At 37.3% G+C, this 20,556-nt stretch overlaps 2 protein-coding genes across 2 annotated transcripts; both read left to right on the forward strand.

The window, feature by feature from the left end:
• The first annotated feature begins 460 nt into the window (after window positions 1-460).
• Window positions 461-6,497, forward strand: LOC149106132 (repressor of RNA polymerase III transcription MAF1 homolog). Its single transcript, XM_089298134.1, has 5 exons — window positions 461-982; window positions 1,589-2,050; window positions 2,512-2,631; window positions 3,237-3,317; window positions 3,918-6,497. The coding sequence occupies exons 1-5, from the start codon at window positions 900-902 to the stop codon at window positions 3,940-3,942; spliced, it is 771 nt and encodes a 256-aa protein (XP_089154260.1). The 5' UTR covers window positions 461-899; the 3' UTR covers window positions 3,943-6,497.
• A 687-nt stretch (window positions 6,498-7,184) lies between these two features.
• Window positions 7,185-20,535, forward strand: LOC110044757 (WW domain-containing oxidoreductase-like). Its single transcript, XM_089298132.1, has 9 exons — window positions 7,185-7,501; window positions 7,863-7,927; window positions 8,489-8,546; window positions 9,000-9,169; window positions 10,692-10,798; window positions 12,148-12,239; window positions 16,298-16,483; window positions 17,241-17,502; window positions 18,795-20,535. Exons 1-9 carry the CDS (start codon window positions 7,377-7,379, stop codon window positions 18,993-18,995), a joined length of 1,266 nt encoding a protein of 421 aa, XP_089154258.1. The 5' UTR covers window positions 7,185-7,376; the 3' UTR covers window positions 18,996-20,535.
• Window positions 20,536-20,556: the final 21 nt, after the last annotated feature.

A 20,556-nucleotide genomic window follows, 5' to 3' on the forward strand; every position in this document is an offset into this window, starting at 1 on the left:
TTGTTTAATAAGCTGTGCTCTTTCTTCTTTTGATAACTTCAATTCGTCCAACTTTTTAGCTTTTTTGTCATCCATTTCTTCAACTCTGATTTCGAAACGTCGCACCTCTCAATGCATTTTGCTTCGCGATCCCGCGTTCTGGATGAAAACAGCCGAACAAAACGGTTAACAACACCTGCTCAATTAATAATTCCAGTTACGTGTAATTACTATTCATTGCACAATAATTGCGGGAGCTGTAGTTATAACCAATAAAACATCATAATTAGTTCTAATTTAAATTTTCGAAAACAATTTCTTCTCTCTTATGCCCTAAACCAAGAGACTATAATCTACAACCTACCCTTAGCGTGATTATAATCTCATATTCATTCTTTTTTTTTTTCGGTTTTTTCTTTCCTGTTTTCATCCGCTCTCATTTTCTATTTTCATGACCATTGAATGACGTCATCGTTCAGTTTTAGTTTGCAAACAAATCGCTCGTCCGCCATTTTGTTCGTTGACGAAAACAAGTTTTCTCGTAATTTCTGAGCATTGTAACCTCCAAAGTCACTTAAGCTGTACTTTAACCGTTTCTTAGTATTGGCTCACAATATATTGTGGGTTGAGTTATCGAGTTTCTAAGCACTGGAGGAAAACTTCTTCATGCATCCGAGCGAGAGGACACCCTTTGTCAGTTTCTCTGTGGAAAAATTTGGCGCCCAGAGTGGAAGAAAGCCCCGATACCATTCTTTTAACAAGAAGCCGATTATTAGTTCGTGTAGTAAGCAGGTGTTGCAACGACAAAGACTCTGTTAAGCTGACCAGAGGCGAAGTTTGGTGAACAGGTAACGTCGAAAGATTCTCGTGACAAGAAAGCGAATATTCAAGGCCTAAAGTCCAACTTGAAAGACGAAAACATGAAGCTTTTGGAAAATGCCCGATTGGATACGCTTAGTGCGGCCATTTCCACGGACAAAGGAGACAGCCAAATCGATGGAAGGTAAAACATACTGCTTGTTTATTTTTATCGCAGATGTCTTATCATGAAAGGAAAGCTCTTCTGTATTTTACTTGTACATGTAAACTTAAGCTTAAGCTTAAGTCTTCATGTTAAGCTTACTATTCATAATTTCTTGGTGCCAACAACATGAGAATTAAATTTTGAATGTGCGTCTTCAAAATTTAAGTTAATTCAACAGAAGCTTTGCAGAGATCGACTTGGCTGTCATAATCAATGTTTTTTCCTGAACTGTCAAAATATTACAGGCCCGCAATATTTATTGAGAATTATACGTGTATGTCAAAGTTCCCCAGCGGGCGATTTCCCTTGAACCACAATTCTTTCAGCTGATGCAAGAATTACAAAATGAAGTTTTCAGGAAGGTTTTTTATTTCAAAGCAATTGTTCCGCTCGGGGAGTTTCTGTTTCCTGTTTTTAATTAGAACTGTAATGATTTGATGTAGAGCCCTCCTTCCGATATGTATGCCCTTTCTAATAAGTGCTCCCCATTAAGTGCCGTTTTTCTGAATAAGCACTCCTATTCCATTAGCTCATTTATTTATATATATTTTTTATCTGCTTGCCTTATCATTCTTTAACTTTTAGAATTGAAAGTTACTCTTGCAAGATGGCTGGCAATGACAAGAAGCTATACAAAACTTTAAATGAAGGCAGTACACCTAGTGAGCTTCAGGCATTGTCACCACCCCAAACCACAAAGCCAGGAAGCATATCACCCACCAACAGCAGCTACCCAGCAATCTTTGCTAATGCACGGCAAAGAAGCTTAAGCACAGGAAGTCAAGAGGAAGCAGTGCTGTGTGACACTATCAGTCGCAAGATGTTATTCTACCTGATTTCCACCCTTAATGCATCATTTAATCCAGACTATGACTTCAGTAATGTAAAGTCACATGAATTTTCTCGTGAACCAAACCTCCGGCTGGTTGTTGATGCAATCAACAGTAATTTGTCAGCAATTAATGGTGAAACGTTTGTTGCTCTTAAGTCTGGACTGTGGGCTGCTGTTGATGAGGAGATTAATCTGGCCGAATGTGAAATATACAGGTAACCATGTTAAATAGTTACAGAGTTTTGTTGGGTTAAGTTTTATATACGTTTCAGAATGTCTTGTCCACTCTTTAGTTTAATAGATGATTAACAATGTGAAAACAGAATATATATGAAGCTACAGTATTTAGTGCTGGACACTGAATCAAGCATTTTGGGGTTTTCTCAGTCATTGTTTTGTGTTTTTGGGCAAGATTCTTTACCTTGGCAGTGCCTTTCTCAGCCCAGGTGTTTAAATGGGTATCGTCAAAATTTCTAGACCAGTATCCCATCCGGTAGGGATAGAATTACCCCCAGTCACTTTATGGTACAGAAACAGGACTACATGTAGGCCACTAGGCTCAAATGCAGACTTTACCTGCAGTATTGAGGTGTACCTTAGTATTTACATAGCGCTGATGATACTTACACAAAGAAGAAACATTCATTGAGTAGTTTTTTCTTTTTATTATGTTTAGTTATAACCCTGATCTTGACTCAGACCCTTATGGTGAAGAAGGAAGTCTCTGGTCCTTCAACTATTTCTTCTACAACAAGAAGATGAAGAGAATATTGTTTTTTACGTGTAGGGCAACAAGGTAAGCACTACCATATGACCAGAAATAAGGTACAGGCTACACATGTATAGCTGTTCTGCTTTAAAAGAAATTGGGTTGCAGTGATTTTTGTGCATCAATTGCATATTCATTTCTTTGTAGTCCCTTTTGTATCTAATCTGAGTCGTCTATAATAGTGTACAATGTACAGTAATGTATTTGGTGTTGCTAGCTTTTGTGAATCACACCTAATTTAATTTTTAAGTTATAGTTTACGGTGCCAGTTAGCAGCTGCTTTTGGGGGTGGTTCCCACTTCCAGGGTTGCCATGGATACCTCCCCTTCCGCATACGGCTTCTGCTCCCCACTAACCTTTCAGGCACCAGTTCCCAAGCTCATCTATTTGTGATGAGTTTAAAGCAAGATTACACTGTATTTAGAGTTGAAATTTGCCAAGGATGTACATCTCATTTGCCATTCAGGCCACTCATATCAGCATTTGTTTTCTATCAGAGTCTCTTAAAACATTTTCGGCACCTTGAGAATTTGATTGTCCTTATTTAGATTCATATATTTATGATTATCATCTTTTAGTAAATTATAGCCTGATATGTGCTATGCTAATACCTTCTCTTTTGTTGTTTCAAGTGCACAATACCAGTCTGATGACGATGAGCAGTTTGAAATGGAACCAATGGATACAATGTTTGAGGAGTTCTCCACTAGCAGGTACTGTATATTGTGTGTACATGTAGTTGTTTGAATCATTCAAAGGGCAAGCATGATGTAATCATTTAATGGCTGTTCTGGCTGTTCTGACTGTCCAGTAACAAGTAAATTACAAGGCTTAGGGTCTTTTCAATACTTACATCACAGCAGTTTGGATTTTCCTACAGGAACAAGATATATATATATATATCTGTTTTGACACTGGACAGAACCATAGCAAAATGAAACCTAATGCAGGTGAACACCTTCTTCCCAAAATTTCTTACTAGAATGATTATTTAATTTAAAATTAAATTGGTGCAATAATTTCATCTCTTACAGTACTTCTGTAATTTGATTTTTTTTTTTTTAAAAATTCCCTTAAACTACTGTACGAGCCCAACAGGCAAGCAAAGGACAGAATCGTCTATCGCAACTACAAAATCCAATAGCCCCTGACTATCAGACATAACTTTCTTTGCATGCTGGGTTAGGTTAATGTTTGTTTTGTTTTTTTGGCCTTGTTTGTTATAAGAAATACAGTATTGTATTGTTTGAACATGGAGAGGACTGATGGGAGGTTTCTACCACTAAGCACTGTTTTTTTTTCCTTTTGTGTAGGAATTCTCCAATACTTATATCGTAGATGGCACTGGTCAGCAACTGTGAACACCGTTGTCTCTAGATTAAGTTTGTACCATACTGTAATTTGACTACTTGTATATATGTTTATGAAGAGGATAGAAATGTGCTGGTCTTGAGAGCTGTTCTCAAAAATTTGGCACTGTTTGAGATTTGTTTCATAAAAATTTTATTCACCTTGTTTTAATTATATACTCTTATGTTTACTTTACCATACATTACCATACACAATTTCATAATGTATTCATGAACATGCTAGCATTTTTTGTGGCTTGTTACATGACTTTTATATGCAGCAGGTTATTTGGTCGCAAGAAAGAAGAAAAATTAGCTATGACTACAGATTTTTAAATTAAGTTATTATTAATGAATCTGCAACATAACAGGTGCATGGATACTTGGTTTGTGTTTACAGAACAACTCTTTCATTACAATTTCTCTTCTCTACAATTTTAACTGTAAGTTGTGCTCAGACATTCTCAAAAAGAGATAAAAATGTATCAGATGTAAACTGGGCGAATTAGGTGTTGCCATTTGCAGTTTTAAGGTTTTGGTTGCGTGAAATTTTAATTTTCTGTTGACCGGAATATTATTGTAGTGTGTGTAGTTCTCAGTGGAGAATGATATGTATTTGTGTGCAAGGAAAAATGAGAAATGGCTTATGTCAGAGCACCTACTGATTAAAAATATGGTATGCGTGTCAAGTACTGTTAAATGAAGAATGCTATTGAGACCATACTATATACAGTAGTTCTGTAAGCATTTTGAGTTTTCATACAAGGCAACAGACATCAGGGCCATAGCCTATATGAGGCAAACCGAGGCACTTGCCTCAGTCATTTCTTTGAAGGAAAAACACTGCTTAATACCTCGGAAGAGAATTTAACCATGGACATTGCCTCGGTCATAATTTTTTTTTTCCGCTACAGCCCAGGACATGCCATCAGCTACATCACTTTTTGTTAGCACATGATCTAAATGAACATCACAAAGTGCCAGCCGATTGCTCCAATGAATGCTGTTGAACCCAGCCATCCGAAACTCTCAAGGGAAATGAAAACAGTTTGAGATAGCCAATAGTAAGTGACTGAAAAGCATGTTCAGTGGAAAATGATTTGAGCCTGAGATAACCAAGTTCATGATAGCAGGGTTCAACTGAATTGAGAGTCCTGAACAATATGTTTAGTCTCTGTTTCTCTCTTTTTATATAGCATGAGAAGGTGAGAAGGCTCAGAGTATTTAATTAAATGTAATATTATTTTCTTTTTTGTTTTCCTTAAGTACAAGACTAATATAAAAGTCATAGCATTTAGGTGAGTTCCACATTTTCATCAGAAGTCATTGTGAACTGAAAAAGAAAAACCAGGGTTCAAGTGTAATTTGAGTTTGCTTACTGTCTTGAAGATTTGTAAGTCAAAGCTAGGTTACCTCAAAGGTAGTAAACAAAGCAGTGACTAAAAAGCAGCAAGTTGCATAAAAATGGTTTTATAAATTTGGCCCCATTTGTTCGAAGGCTGGATAACTCTATCGACAGGATAAATCGTTTTCCAGTGGATAAGCGTTGCCAAAACAAATCACGCTATCCGTTGGATATTGATTTAACCAGTGGATAGCATTATCCACCCTGGCCTGAGACCTTGGAAGGTACCCTGTTCCAGGTTGTTACAGAACAGAAATGGCCTACTTAAATAAGAATAGTGGATGTCAAACCCCTTACTTGACTTCATTTGTGGCTGAGCGGTAGAGAGAATTGGGAAGTGCATTTTCACTGCTATTGTTAAATGATCAGGTATGCTGAGAAAAATTGATTCTATCTTGGTCCAAACGTAATAAAAATATACTCTTCCTTCAGAGAGAATGAGTTATTGGGTGCACAAAAAGTGCAACCTGTCATAAGGTACGTCCCCATATAAAACATTGTATGGGAGTACTGCTGTGCTCCAAAGAAGACAGTTTCAACGAACTCCCCCTCCTCCACATATACAGTAGGATTGTGTTTAATGAAAAAACATGTAAAAGAAACATAACTGAGTGTGATGATACAGAATTTCTATGGTTGAGTTATTTTAAAGTACTTTAACCAGTTATACAGCCTTAACAGGACTACATTTTATTTTAGTTTTAACTTTGGAAAACTTGTACATTATATTTCTGGGGCTATTTTAGAGAGTTTACAAGTTTTTATATATGACATGAAGTTTTCTTGGGTTACGTGTACGTGATAGATATTTTACTGTTTTACTTGCCTAGTTCCTTCCTTCCTTCCTTTTCCTGTTCTGCCATTTCACAATGTATTAACCAAAATCTGCGTTTACACTGCATGACCTGTAACAGATTGGCTTTTGTCAAATGAAGGATTCCGGGATCTAGGCAACTATAATTTTTAGCAGGTTAAATATTGCTATATGTGAAAAAAGTATTGCTGGTTAGTTCAAAAGGTATTAGTTACTTGCTTATTTTGTGTTGGTTTATATTGAACAATGTTGCAAGTACTTGTTGTACCCATATAGTTCTCTGGATGTAGCCAGAATGAAATTAATAAAAGCTGTACTTATGATATATAGTTTACTGTATTTCATTTACTTTAACTGGATACAGTGAGAAGTCCAAATCTTTCCCTGTTTTTATTTGGGCCACAGAAAGCCAGGGAAATGTTGTCTGCATCACCTTTGTTCCTTTCCTCACCTTTCCTCTGTCTCTCTGTACCTTTCTTTACCCCCACCCTCCTTACCTTTTTTTCCAGTCATCTACTACATAAACAGAGGATTATGAAATTATTAAATCTTGGTGAAATGGGTGGAGGGCAACAACCCAACTGTGATAAACTACAGTGGGATGCTAGTGATGCATTAAAGGGCTTCTTAAATTAAGAAAATGTTGTTGTTGTTGTTATTGTTGTTGTTGTTGTTGTTGTTGTTTTGAAAGGGGGGAGGGGAAGGTTAAGTCTGCATACAAGCCAAGTGGCCCATCAGGCCGGAGCTTATCCCAGTTTCTGTAGCATGGAGTGACTAGGAGTATTTCTACTCCCCCCTAGTCCATCGCAGGGTTACCCCCAGCATTAAGTTCACTGGTACCCATTTATTCACCTGGGTGGAGAGAGGCACTGTGAGAGTAAAGTGTATTACCCAAGAACACAACACAATGTCCCCAGCTAGGGCTCGACCCCTGCCCACTTGATCTGGGAAAAGAAATAGCCAAAGATGAAGTCGTAAAATTTCTCTGGGCTTCGATATTCTTACAAGAGAGAGATACATGTACGTAGGTGCTCTTTTTTCCTTTCGCCATTTTCTTTTCCTTTCTTTCCTTTGTTTCTGTTTTGGCCATGTTTTGCAAAGACAACTAATTCCTTGGGGCCGGGGGATCTGAAAGCTCCACACCACTTTTACACCCCCTCTATTAGTATTCTCGCTCCAGTCCCTTCTCGGTGAAATTAACAACATGGCGGCGGACGATGATGGAATGGTGTTTGAAGAAACTAGTGAGTTTACAAATTCGGAGGAGCATTTTTTACCACCAGGATGGGAAATTAGAACAATGGATGATGGACGGATCTACTATGCAAAGTAAGACTCTTTCTTGTCACATAATTAATGGTTATTAAAGTTTTGGTTTCAAAGTAAGCTTACATATTCCCGGCATATTACTGGAGCGCGCCAAAGTTGTCCAGGTTTTCTGACGTTTATAGAAATTTTCGTTGCTTTTTTTTGGTTAAAATTTTCAGTTCTGTTGTTGAGTGTTATTTCAGTAAATTAAGCGATATAATTCATCCACACAGTCTACATGTATTGTTTGAATGAAGATTACTCAAATTAAATTTTGAATTGAACTTATTAAGTTTGCATGAATCATGGTTACTAACTATGCATGAATAGGACCCAGCTTTTGTACCTAAGCTTGAATTAATCAAAAGAAATCACTTTACAGCCACTTGACAAAATCTACCCAGTGGGAACATCCAAACTCAGGAAAAAGATACAAAGTTTGTGGCGGTAAGCTTAATTCCATTTGAATCAGTATGTTAGAAAATGAATGCTCTGATTAAAATCACAAACTTAAATTCTCCTCTTGCACAGACACATTAATTAACCTAGACAGGATCCAAATTGGCTGTCAAAAATGGTTTGAAACATATTAGTTTAATTAACAAAGAAAAACGAAAACAAACGTTAGTCTCACCTTCTCACAAAGTCTCACTTTGACCATTTACCAAACCCCCAAAAATGCTGGACAGCATCAAAATATTAATGTCCTTCTTATGGTAGATACTACTCCCTTTTCTAAAATCTGATATACTTTTAATTTGCTATGCGAGGTTTGGTGAGGTATTACATTTCAGGTTGTACCTTTCATTTACTATAAAGTAGATGTTGTGATTTAAATTTGTTTTTGGTTTTTAAAATTTTTCAAACCAGTTTCATTTTTCATGCCTTTTATTTCAGATTGTGATAAATGAACTTGAGACAATGGAAAATAAAAATCAATTGGATTGAAAAATTTTGTTGAAAGTAAGATTTAAGCCACAACATATAATTTATGTAATTTTTTTTTAGAACTTCCACCTGGCTGGCAAAAACTGTTCGATAGTAAGGGGAATGTTTTCTTTTTTGAGTAAGTACAAGTCACTTTTTTTAATATTGAGGAATAAAGAGTTAATAACTTTTAAAATTTGAAGATGTTGGTAATAAACTAAGACTAAGATTAAGATTAAGATTTGTCTGACATGGTGGCCTCATGGTTAGTGCACTTGCCTCCAGATCAAGTGGTCTGGGTGCAAGTGGAAGCCCTGGCCAGAGACATTGTGTTGTGTTCTTGGCAAGACACTTAAGTCTCACAGTGCTTCACTCCACCCAGGTGTATGAATGGGTACCAGTGAACTAAATGTTGGGGGTAACCCTGCCATGGACAAGCATCCCATCTAGGGGGAGTAGCTAGAAACACTCCTAGTCGCTTCATGCTACTGAAACCAGGATAAGCACCGGCCTGATGGGCCACTTAGCTCGTATATACAGACTTAACCTTACCTCTGCTTATGATAGAATCATGATTGGTTTTCATTAACAGTTCTATGAACAGACTTACAACATATGTTGACCCAAGATTGGCACTTAACTTCACAAAAAACAAAGAACATGAAAAGAGACTAGATGGTCACTCCACTGCCATGCACGTATTAAATGGAGAAGACCTCACTGGGAAAGTTGCCATGGTGACTGGAGCAAACAGTGGTATAGGTCAGTCACTCCTTTCCTAATAAATATTATTGACTACATTGAAAGTCATGCCAGACCCCCTAAATAATACAGTGTTGATATACAAAGGTAGCCTGGGGATAGTCAACTTTGTAGACAGGCTAGTGGATTCTGTTCTTTAGAATGAATGTGCAATACAATTTATGGTCAGTGGTCCGAATCACCTTAATAAACTAATAATGTAAGGAATTTTTAGTAAGAAAGCAGGGTTCTCATTAAGTGCTGGCTGCGAGCTAAAAAATTGGTTTCTTCATTTTTAGCCACCTGTTTGTGAAATAATAAATTACATGTAGCTAGAGTGGGGTATGTTTTGAATTAAACAAGAACTATGGGATGAAAATCGAAAAAAGTCTTTGTAACACTTAATATTCTTGGCATTTTGACCTTTTCCAAAACTGATGTTTTTTTTTAGGAAATATCTCAGAGAGGGTGTGTAAAATAGTATTTCAGAGCCTCTCAATTTCAACATTTTTTGGGCGAGTATGGACCCAGACCTCCCTAGAGGCTGGTCCTTTCAACACTTGAATTGGTGTCAGTTGTCTACTTCATGAAACAAGCCCCATACTCCCTAAATAAATGAGAACCCTGCGAAAGTAAGAAATTTTTAAGGGGCTAGTAAATTAAAAAAATAACTTTCATGTTAGTACATGTACATCATAGTTTATAGCTTGCCCAAAGCCGAGAGATCTGGGGACTGGCACTAGTTTCCAATTTGAGTCAAAGAATTGCCCATTGGTGCAATGCAAACAATCCCTTCCTTTGCTTGTGCTAATCAGAATTGACAACATAAGATCCAAGGGATGTTTATTTCAACAGCAAAATGTTGCTTCTTTCGTAGAATTTGAAATATACATCCCTTGTGGATAAGTTTGTAGTAAAAAGGTCTGCTTTTTCTTGGACTGAAAAGAGTAAATCACACCTTCTGCGAAATTTAACTGCGAAAGAAAGAGCAAGAAAACTTCCCTTGCTTCCACGTAGATAATAAACTGAAGATGCAACATTGTGATTGATCATCTTCAGAAGTCCCTGGTGGGCAAGCTCCTTGTATTGAGTCTTTTTGATTGCAATTTGAATAATGCAGAGATGTTTAATTTGTGTTCCTTTATGTTCAATTTGTCTTTGGAGCAGCCCAAAAGTGCTTCTCGTCTCATGAAACCTAGTAAATTGTGCTTAAAATAGCTCAGGAAAAAATTGCATAGTTTACATAATTTATCACGTAATAGCAGCCAGCCGGCCGTTCTTATCGCAAAATTTTGCATAATATCTGTTTTTTTATTGCACCCTATCAGAGGGCCTAATCGGTTTTGTATCAATTAAAAGTAGACTGAAAATTGATCAAGGTCAGCACCACGGATTCATTTTACAAGTTTCATGTAATCAAACTTGGAAAAATAGATGCTGACAGAAACACAACCAACTCAGACATAAGATATGGTAGGAATGTAAGGGAAGTACAGTGTAGTTTACTCTGACTCACATACAACCGTAATATTGTTTTTAATAGGTTTTGAGACAGCTAAGGCCTTAGCACTGCATGGAGCACATGTGATCTTAGCTTGCAGGGACATGAACAAAGCAAACAAGGCAGCTGCTACAATCAGAGCAGTGCAGGTCTGTCTGAAAATAGTACCAATAGTACCACTTGCAATTAATAATTTCTCCCTTCTGTTAACTATGTGTTGGACACAGACTAAGGATAATTTACTATTAGAACCAATTATTAAACTTTAAGTTATTAACATTTTTGAGTCTGGGTGATGTCAAACTGAATAGTTCAAAACGATAAGTGGAAAAAACAGCCTTGATGTGGTGAACGAGGGTAATTTAGGGATAATTAGCTTTTCAAACATGTTACCAGGTCCAGGAGAGATCAATGAATGTCAATGTTTATCACTTCATCATGACAAGTGGGATAATCCCATTGAATTCTAGTGGTACTATGATGTTCAGTTTGATCTCATTACAACAAAAATTAGTGGAGTTTGAGAAGCATTTAACCCTCCATTACTTCCCCATCTATGTGCCTCCAGCCCCACCCCCCTACCCCCAAAAATTGAACTGCAATTTCCTCTATTTTGTTTCCTGTCCATGCCTCTCCGTTAACAGCTACTAGAAATTGTTCTCTATGTACGTGTATCTTTTCTCAAGATGAGTGATTTGATTGTATTTTCTACATCTACCTTATGGGGGTCTTGCAAAGGGAGGCATGCTCCCATCACTACAAGACATTAAAAAAATAAATAAATAAAAAGCAGGTTGGGGGGTGAGGGGTAAAAAAAAAAAAACAACCTTAAAAATATATAATAAAATATGTACATAATTTAAAAGGATTACTAAGAAAAGTCAATTAAGATAAAAAAAATTAGAACCTAATTAAAATGTCATCATTCTAATCTAAGAGCATTCTTGAATAATTGACTTTTTTCAATATCTAAAACATCGTTAGGTAAGGCATTCCATTCTCTAATAGTTCTACAATAAAATGAGTTCCTATAGCTTTCTGTGTTCGGAGTTAGTTCGATGAACTTGTCTTTGTGAAAAGATCGAAGTTGACAAGTACGCCTTTTGATATAGCATGGGATTTCTAATCCTGATTCACCATGAATAGCTTTATGAAGTAATGTGAGGTGAGCAGATTTCCTTCTGTTTTGAAGAGAGGGCCATTCCAAATCGTTAAGTAAATTGGAAACAGTTCCAGGTGTTCACTGCCAACAGTTCTTCACGAATCGAGCAGCTCGCCATTGGACATCTTCTATTTGCTTTATATGCTTGTCAATCCAGGGATCCCACACCGGGCTTGCATATTCCAGATGAGGTCTCACTAGTGCTTTTCTAAGCAAACTAAAATTATATTGAAAGTAATAAGATGTAAGTGATAATTGTTTATATATTTATTAAACTGTATTAATAAATACAAACTATTAAAAATAAATCCTCTCTCAATTCTTGATGCACTGAAGACTCCTGAGGCTTTTGTTGAAACCATGTTGCTGGACTTAGCATCATTTTCAAGTATAAGAAGCTTTACAGAAGAGTACAGAAGGAGGAAGCTGTAAGTGTTTTAATAGAGCTGTTCCCTCTAGTATTACAGCATGTCATCATTCACATTACATGGACCGTATAGCGGCTGCCAGAGGCGCCAATGTATGCTTTCGGTTTGACCTTGTTGAGCTGCGTCGTTGCTGTACTTTGCAACGGCGATTAGCCACGACAATTATTATTATTATTTTTTTTTTTTTTTATTAAAAGGTTACCGTATACCTTCAGGGGTGTCTTGTGTGCAAGCGATGTAGCAAGTGCAGTTTACGTGGTAGATACCTAAACCCCTACATCAAATTAAAACTTAGGTGTGGGTCGCACTTGGGAAAAATTTTCATCTTTGCTGGCTAAAAAACCACAAAAATTTGAAATTGCAACCAGAAAGGAAAACTTTTAGACAGAAACGGAACATCGCACTAGTGGGAGATAATTGTCAGTACCAGATTTCAAATTTATTTGCTTGGCGATGTCATCCCAAGCTTTGTTGGCTTGACTGCTTTTGATGCGATCGAAATTCTCGGCCCACAGGTTGATAGCATTTTTTTTTGTCATCTAACCATCTTTCATAAGATCGTTCTCCAGTATCTGTGGGTTCAGGATCAGGAGACTATTTGGAAGATGAAGATGACGACGCTTGTGAAGCGCTTGCTTACATGGACCTGGCTGGTAGAGTGTTTACCTGCGCAATGCTCACATGTGAAGTGCTCCATTGCATTCCCCTTCCAGTCATATCATAGTAGACAGGAGCATACTGTGGGTATTCCATGCTATCGCTGTAAGAACCTTGAAAACCTTGAAATTGTGTGGGATTATAATAATAGTCAAGTCCGTTCATAATGAAAGACCGCGAACTAGAACTGGACTTCCCGCGTGTATCGTTTTTCGTGTTATGCTGACAAGCATTGACAGTTACTGCGGTGATTCCCATTGTTTGGCTCGACTTTTCAAAAATCTGCCTGCCCCACCCAAGCACTACGGCATCTTTGATGTTTTGCTGATTCGCAAAGTTTTTGCCAAAGCAGAAAACGTGCGGTCGCACTAGACAAAGGCCTGCGATGACAGATTTCCACCGCAAAGTAAACAAATTCTGGCAAAGATTTCCCAAGTGCGACCCATACCTTATAGAGCTGGCTATCAAACTATACCAAGAATTTTAAAATTTAATGAATTGTTGAATTTTTCACGACCATTAAATGCGAGCACCCGAATCACCTTATGAAAGCTACAAGTCAAAGTGAATTTTGTTTCTCACCAATTTAATTTTTTACTCTGTTTCAGGGCCCAAAGCGCTAAAAAAACCTGTCTGCGTTTTGCCATATTCAATTGAAGTAAAAAATTATAGAACATTCTCAAAATCGGATTGAAAAAATATGGAGTGATAGTACAAAAATCACTCTCGAAGAAAAATTTTTTCGAAATAAACAATTCGCAGACATGTTTTTGTAGTGTATATGTTAAACTAGCTACTGTCCAAATTTGAAGGCAATTGAACAAATTCCCTTTGAGTTATAACTCTTTAAAGCGTCTGCTTCAAGCGAAAAAATTTATTCGAGAAAACAGCACTACAAAAAATCTTCTTCGCAAACAAACTCCGCCCACAAGCACCTTTAACTGGGTTCTCAGATAACTGAGCCAATCAGTGCAGGGAAAGTTTACTACCGTTAACCTCCTGGTGAAATTTACGTGCAAATCTCCAAAAAACCCTTGTGTTTTGCAATGCGCTCAAGGCACGGAAGGCGGAAAGATAATTTTTCTGTAGCTCAGTTTTTCTTGAAGCTGGTCACTCTGGCAAAATGGGGAAGACGAAAAAAGGAATGTGCGGCGGAGCAACTGTGCATGGATAATATTTCTGTCAATGGGTCTCTATGAGTCCAACGATTCATCGATATCTCTTACCTCAAATTTTTGGCCCGCCTCATACGATAGCTATAGCTTCATCTGTGTGGTGAACTTTCGCTTTTTCACTCATTGATGTATTTCATTCGTTCTTCACTGTTATCGCTTTTGCGAAACTGGTCCATGTTTTTAACGTGGTCTATGCTTAATAGAATTACACCTAATACCAAAAATGCTTGGTAGTCAGAGCAACAATGCTGATCAACTGAGTAGTCAATTCGCGACATCGGTTCAGGTAATTCCTGCGAAAATCGTCTTGGTTAATTGCATACACACTATAGGGCTGTCAATCAAGAGGTAAACTTTTATTTCCGGCGAAAACGTAAAACCACCATTTCTCCACCAATATTGAGTCTTTTTCAAATTTTTTTTCCGAGATTAAAGATTATTCTTCGATGACTACTTTGAGCCAAAAATCCAAACTTGAAGAAAATTGCCGACCTGAAGGTATAAGGTCATTCCTCAGTATTGCATTGCGCATCCCTGCTGTGCATAATTTCACACATGATTAGCACGTGTGCAATAAAACATGGCGGCTTTTTCTTTGGGGCTGGACCTCGCCATAGAGGTAAATTGTCATTTTCTCGCAAACAAGTATGGTGACCTATCATTTTTTTCTGTTGTTTTGAATTGAGCAATAAATTTCTCTGTGTAAACTAAATATGGACCAATTCTCAGTGTACAACAAAAAGCAATCGTCGGAAACATGAATTTAGCAAGCAATCATGACTACAATCATGGTGCTATTATGAGGATTTATATGGATATAAACAAGGTGCTTTTGCTCCTAAACGAACATGGGGACATACATACATACATACATGGTAGTCAGAGCAACAATGCTGATCAACTGAGTAGTCAATTCGTGACATCCGTTCAGGTAATTCCTGCGAAAATCGTCTCGGTTAATTGCATACACACTATAGGGCTGTCAATCAAGAGGTAAACTTTTATTTCTGGCGAAAACGCTTGTTTGCGATGTATGTAAAACTATGTATGTCCCCTCATATTTATTTCAAAATTTAAGTTCCTATAATATAAACAATCGATAGGCAAAGTTTCACAAAAATCTCAGTGTAGGTTCTATTTCAGCGGAATGACCTTAAGGGTGAAAGAGTCAAGACAAAAGTTCAGTTTTGGTGGAGGTCAATCATCTCTGCCTGTTTGCCTCTTTGGCCCATAAACGTATTGCTTTGATTGCAACTTTCCTCTGCATTAATCCACCATCCATAGCAAAAAGCCATAGATGTGACATTAACTAAAAGCCTCCACGCAATTTTCTGTCATGTTTGTTGATGTTTTCCGTGATTCCTATTGCTAATAATTTGACACATTAAGCTAGCAAGTTGTCAATTTCTTGACACCTTTGGAGGGGCTGTACAGCTGTATTTGGATTGTGCAGGCTTTAATTTTCTCTGGCTCGCTTCTCTCCCCGACTCACCTCTCACGGCTTTGCCTTTGCTCATACTGCAGTGCACGAGAACCTGCTCACAGGTTATAATTTATAGTATAAACATGTTTTCCCTTTTGTACTTTTCTGGGAACTCTCTGTAGTTAACTGTATGTCTTAAGTTACAGAATTGCATTACGTGTGCTGACCTGGGAGTGTTGGATACTGATTTTTCATAAACATCTCTCAGTATGCATAATGCAACCAATCAAATAAAAGGATTAAATAGCAACCACTTAGAAAAGGTGTTACGTTCTAATTTGCTTTGCTCAACGAACGTAAATTATTTAACCCTTCAATTCCAGTAAATAATCAAGCAAACAAGAAATATGATAGTATTTGCAAGTTGATCCAAATAATTTATGAGAAAATTGTGAAATTATGAAGTATAAACTGCGTGTATCACCAGCGTGAGTGAATATTCAGTGATCAAAGAAGGTGTAAATACATGTACGAGAGACTAACCAATCCCAAGTTATGCATAATTAGAACAAGCGAGTAGGTGCGACAGTGGGCGTAAAAGTATTTGAGCATAACTAAATACTGGAATACCAGCGCAAAATTCGTTTCATGTATGGGTGATCAGATGCATGGGTCTGGGATCATGCACACCTCCCCAGCACCTCCCCTCAGCTAACCACTATGGGGATCAACATTGAATGCACTCTGCAATAACCTTTCAGCTTCAAATTGGAGTCATGATTGTCTTAATCTCTTTTCAACAGGCCCCTTCATATCCTGATCTGTAATGCTGCAGTGTTTGGTTTGGCCTGGACAAAGACGGAAGATGGAATTGAAAGTACCTTTGGTGTCAATCACCTTGGCCATTTCTACCTGGTGAAGTTGCTAGAGGGTATTCTCTGCTCATCATCTCCTGCCAGAGTTGTAGTTCTGTGCTCTGAATCTCACAGGTGTGTATATGACCCTGATGTTTATCGCATAAGAATTCTGAAGTCTGGTAAACTTTCAAGACAAAATGAATGCAGCTGCAACTAGGCTTCTAGGTTAGTGTTACATACAGTCATGTATTTGCCTTGTGAAGGCAAAATTGGTCATTTTGGACAAGGTGACTTCATCATGTAAAGGCAACTCTGTGAAAATTGGCTAATATTGATGGAGAAAGATACACTCATCTCCAAATAATTTTGCCAGAGGTAAAATTGCCAGTATATATACATGTCAAGGTGTACATTCTATCCCAGGCAGTGAAAAACCTTGCAAGATCTTTAAGAATCTCAGGTTAAACATCTTTGAAAGATCCTTAGTAGTAGGATCTTTGTGAGGATTGTTTAAAAGATCCTCAAGGCTTCACTGAGGATTTTACCTGAATCTTAGAATACAGTGTAAGCTTGTAGGATCTCACAAGATCTTTGAGGATCCCTATGTACTGTAAATGAGGATTGTTGCAAGATACTAAAAGTTAAATTAAATAAATATAATTTTGTGCAGTATCATGCAGGAACCATGATGATTTTGATCTCTAGGAATAATTATAAATAAAGGCCCTTAAACAACTTTGTTAAGGGTCTTTAAAGACCCTTGAAGATCCTGGAAGTATTTTCAGTGTTGCCAGTATCAGCAATGCGGGAACAGTTAACAGCTTACATGCGCATGTACACCAATAACCTTCCTTAGCTTTTCCTGTGTCTGTTCTTTTTTTTCCATTAGATTTCCTGACTTGAACTACTCCAAAAAGTTACCGCTATCAGAGCTCCCACTTTCTAAAGACAAATACTGGTCCATCGTGGCATACAATCAATCTAAACTTTGTAACTTGTTGTTCTCCATGGAACTGAATCGTCGTCTGAAACCAAAGGGAGTGACATGTAATGCTGTTCACCCTGGAAACCTAATCTACACATCTTTGCCAAAGAATTCTTGGTTCTATTGGCTGCTTTTTCTTATGGCAAGACCTTTTGCCAAGTCATCAGTAAGTCAAACAAAGTGTATGATTTTTTTTTGTTTAGTGCCACATTATGAAGCTTCTCATAATAAAGAGAATGTGGAATGTGGAATATTTATTTTGTCGCTGAACTGGTCCATGATGTAAAGGAAAATTCTGATTCGTTCTCAAAGCGGTCTGAATTTTGCAATATGGACTGCTAAGATGACCGCTCTCAAAATTAATTAATTTCAGGGAATTGCTTTTTCAACAGTTCAATTTATTGCACAAATTAAGTTTTTTGTTCAGTAGCTTCATGTTTGAAGGACAATTTCAGTCATGTCACAAAAGCAAATTCAAAGCGACATGAGAAACATTATATTTAAATGCCTACCTTTGGAGTGCACGTTTACTGAGAAACATGGATCACAGAGATGCATCAATTTATCAGCAGACTAAAAAGAGCCATTATGATAATAAACACTTTTATTATTGAGCTAGCTTGTTTGGTCCATGTTAGAGAACATTGGTCTTGTTCTTATTTTGCAAGTTTAATGGTCCTTGCCTGTGGCTTGGTCCACAAACCTCTTAAGTAAAAATAGGAGCTCAACCAAATAAGTTCTTCAACATGGACCACACGCTAGTTCAATAACATATAATGTATTAACTCACCCACTGGTGACCCGTTCACTGGTAAAAGTGTGGTACAGCTTCCCAAAAATTCTGTGGGCTGTCTCTTGGCTCTGTGTCGCCCAAATGTACTGCTTTAATTAAAAGCTGTTGAAGATCATATTGAAAGTAAAAGAGCTCATTATGTTTTCACATTTCTAAGTATCTGTCAGTATCGTGTCAAAAGAGTGTTGGTACACAGTTGGCCAGCTGGTTAACATCTTGACATGTTTATGGAGAGTCTAATTTTGGGATGTTCAGTTGTTTATATGTATATACACCCATTTCCTAGTGCCCATGCAACTTTATGCATTATATATATCAATGAGAAGTTTTGATAACAAAAACTGCAAATATTAGAATTCTGTATCTGCTATATTTCACCTGTGAAAAAAGTGATACATCCAACGACCTTCCCATATAGCTTTCTTCACATGTGAAATATAACCAATCAATATCGGGATCTAGAGCAGAAAAGACCCTGTCAATCATAGCACAAGCACTCAAATGGCTTCAATGGTAGTCAAGAGAACAATGCAAAAGTTTTCTTCTCGGCTGCAGTATGACATTTAAATATTGCAAGATAACTGCATAAAGCACAAAAGGGAATTAATAAAAATAATTTTGTCTGTGATCTGGAGGTATATGCAACCTTACATTCTTTTCCCCAGGAACAAGGTGCAGCCACTGTTGTATACTGTGCCACAGCAAAAGAGCTTGATAAAGTGGGAGGTCATTACTTCAACAACTGCTGTGTATGTAAGCCATCTGAGGAAGCTAAGAATCCAGAAACAGCTGCTAAACTTTGGAAACTAAGTGAACGACTTGTCAAGCAGATTACACTGAATGAAGCAGACGTTGTGGACTTGTGACTGATGGTCCAGCAGCCTTTGTTTATGGCTATTGTAAAGGTCTCTAAGGTCTTGCACTATGTGACTTTCAATAAGCAAATTTTATTCACAAGTAATTGGTGGCAGCTTTCACTGGGAGTATTGCTACATGAGTGAATTAGCTCCTCCTAGAACAGAGGTGACTTGGCAGTAAAATCTGCATTACTGGTTGCCCCAGGAAACAATTTTTCAGAGCCTGTTTACACAGCTGGAAGCAGGGCTTAAAGATAAATTTGTACTTCAAAAAAAAAACAAAAAAAAAAAAACATACAAGAACATTATGTTTAGCTTAATCTATCTATTGCAAAATCTTGAGACCTACTGTGCTTTCTACACTAAGTTCCTGGACCTTGGTGGGAAAAGGTTGACTGCATTAACAGCCTTCCTATATGGGACGTTAGTCTTTTGGAGGATACTTACTGTATAACTTTTTGTCAAGTTGCAGTGAAGTACTTAAAGTTCACCAATACCCATGACATTCTTTAGTGGTGAAAATCCATGGAAGAGTTAACACCGGCCCAGAACACAGTGGCACAATGAATAGCTTTACCCGAAATGTCTTAATTTGATTTCCAGAAGTCAGGAATCGTAGATTGCTGTACCATACCTCCTACACAAATGTCAAATACACGCTGCTATAAATTTTCATCCACTACATTATTGCTTTAAGCAGAGATTTAAGAATGGTTTGTACATTAAGGCAAAACTTGTAAGTGAGAGGTCAGTGTTCAAAATTGCACTCAAAGACTCAAAGTGCTTTGTTATGCTGGTGCACTGCCTCCCGGAGATCTAGTAAGAGTAAATTACTAAACATCAGTGTAATACACTGTAAGCCTTTTTTCCCTTCAAGGACATAAACAAGCATTTTATCAATGTATCTTGCCATACAGACGTTGATGGACTACTGAATAACGACTGGCTAACTAAATCACACTTTGTATTCATAAGCTATTGACACTCATCATCATCATCATCATCATCGTCATCGTTCTCATCTCATGTCTTTAAACCAGTAGGCACATAAGGCCTTTTGAACAATATTACACTCTTCAAATGCAAGAGGTGTTTTTTATTCTCTCAAACTCGACTACAGTGGAACCCCAATTTAACGAACCTCTAATAATGAATTCTTTAGTATAAATAAACAATAGCCTCCATTTGACGTGAAAAATATGGTCAGATACATGTATTTGTCTGTGGACATTATCTGCTATCTGAGCATATTTTTGCGGAAGCAAAATGGAGGCTATTGTGTTTATTATCCTTCAAATATTTTTTGCCACACACGCATTTTTCAAAATTGGCGAATATACTTGGATATTCCCCAGTTTTTAAGTGGGGAATATTGAGTCACTTGATGCGTTTAGACCAATCGTGTGCTGGCAAAAATATTTGATGGATTATAATGAACAATATTCCTCAGCCTGGCTTAAGTTATAACAGTAAAATGTACAGAACAGAACCTCAAAATATAACGAAATCCAAGTTATAACAAACACAATCTGGAAGCCCAAATGAACAATATACTGCAATATAACAAAAA

The sequence above is a fragment of the Orbicella faveolata genome, unplaced genomic scaffold, assembly GCF_042242905.1.
Source record: "Orbicella faveolata isolate gen_17 unplaced genomic scaffold, um_ofav_v1 contig_3, whole genome shotgun sequence".
Classification (NCBI taxonomy): domain Eukaryota; kingdom Metazoa; phylum Cnidaria; class Anthozoa; order Scleractinia; family Merulinidae; genus Orbicella; species Orbicella faveolata.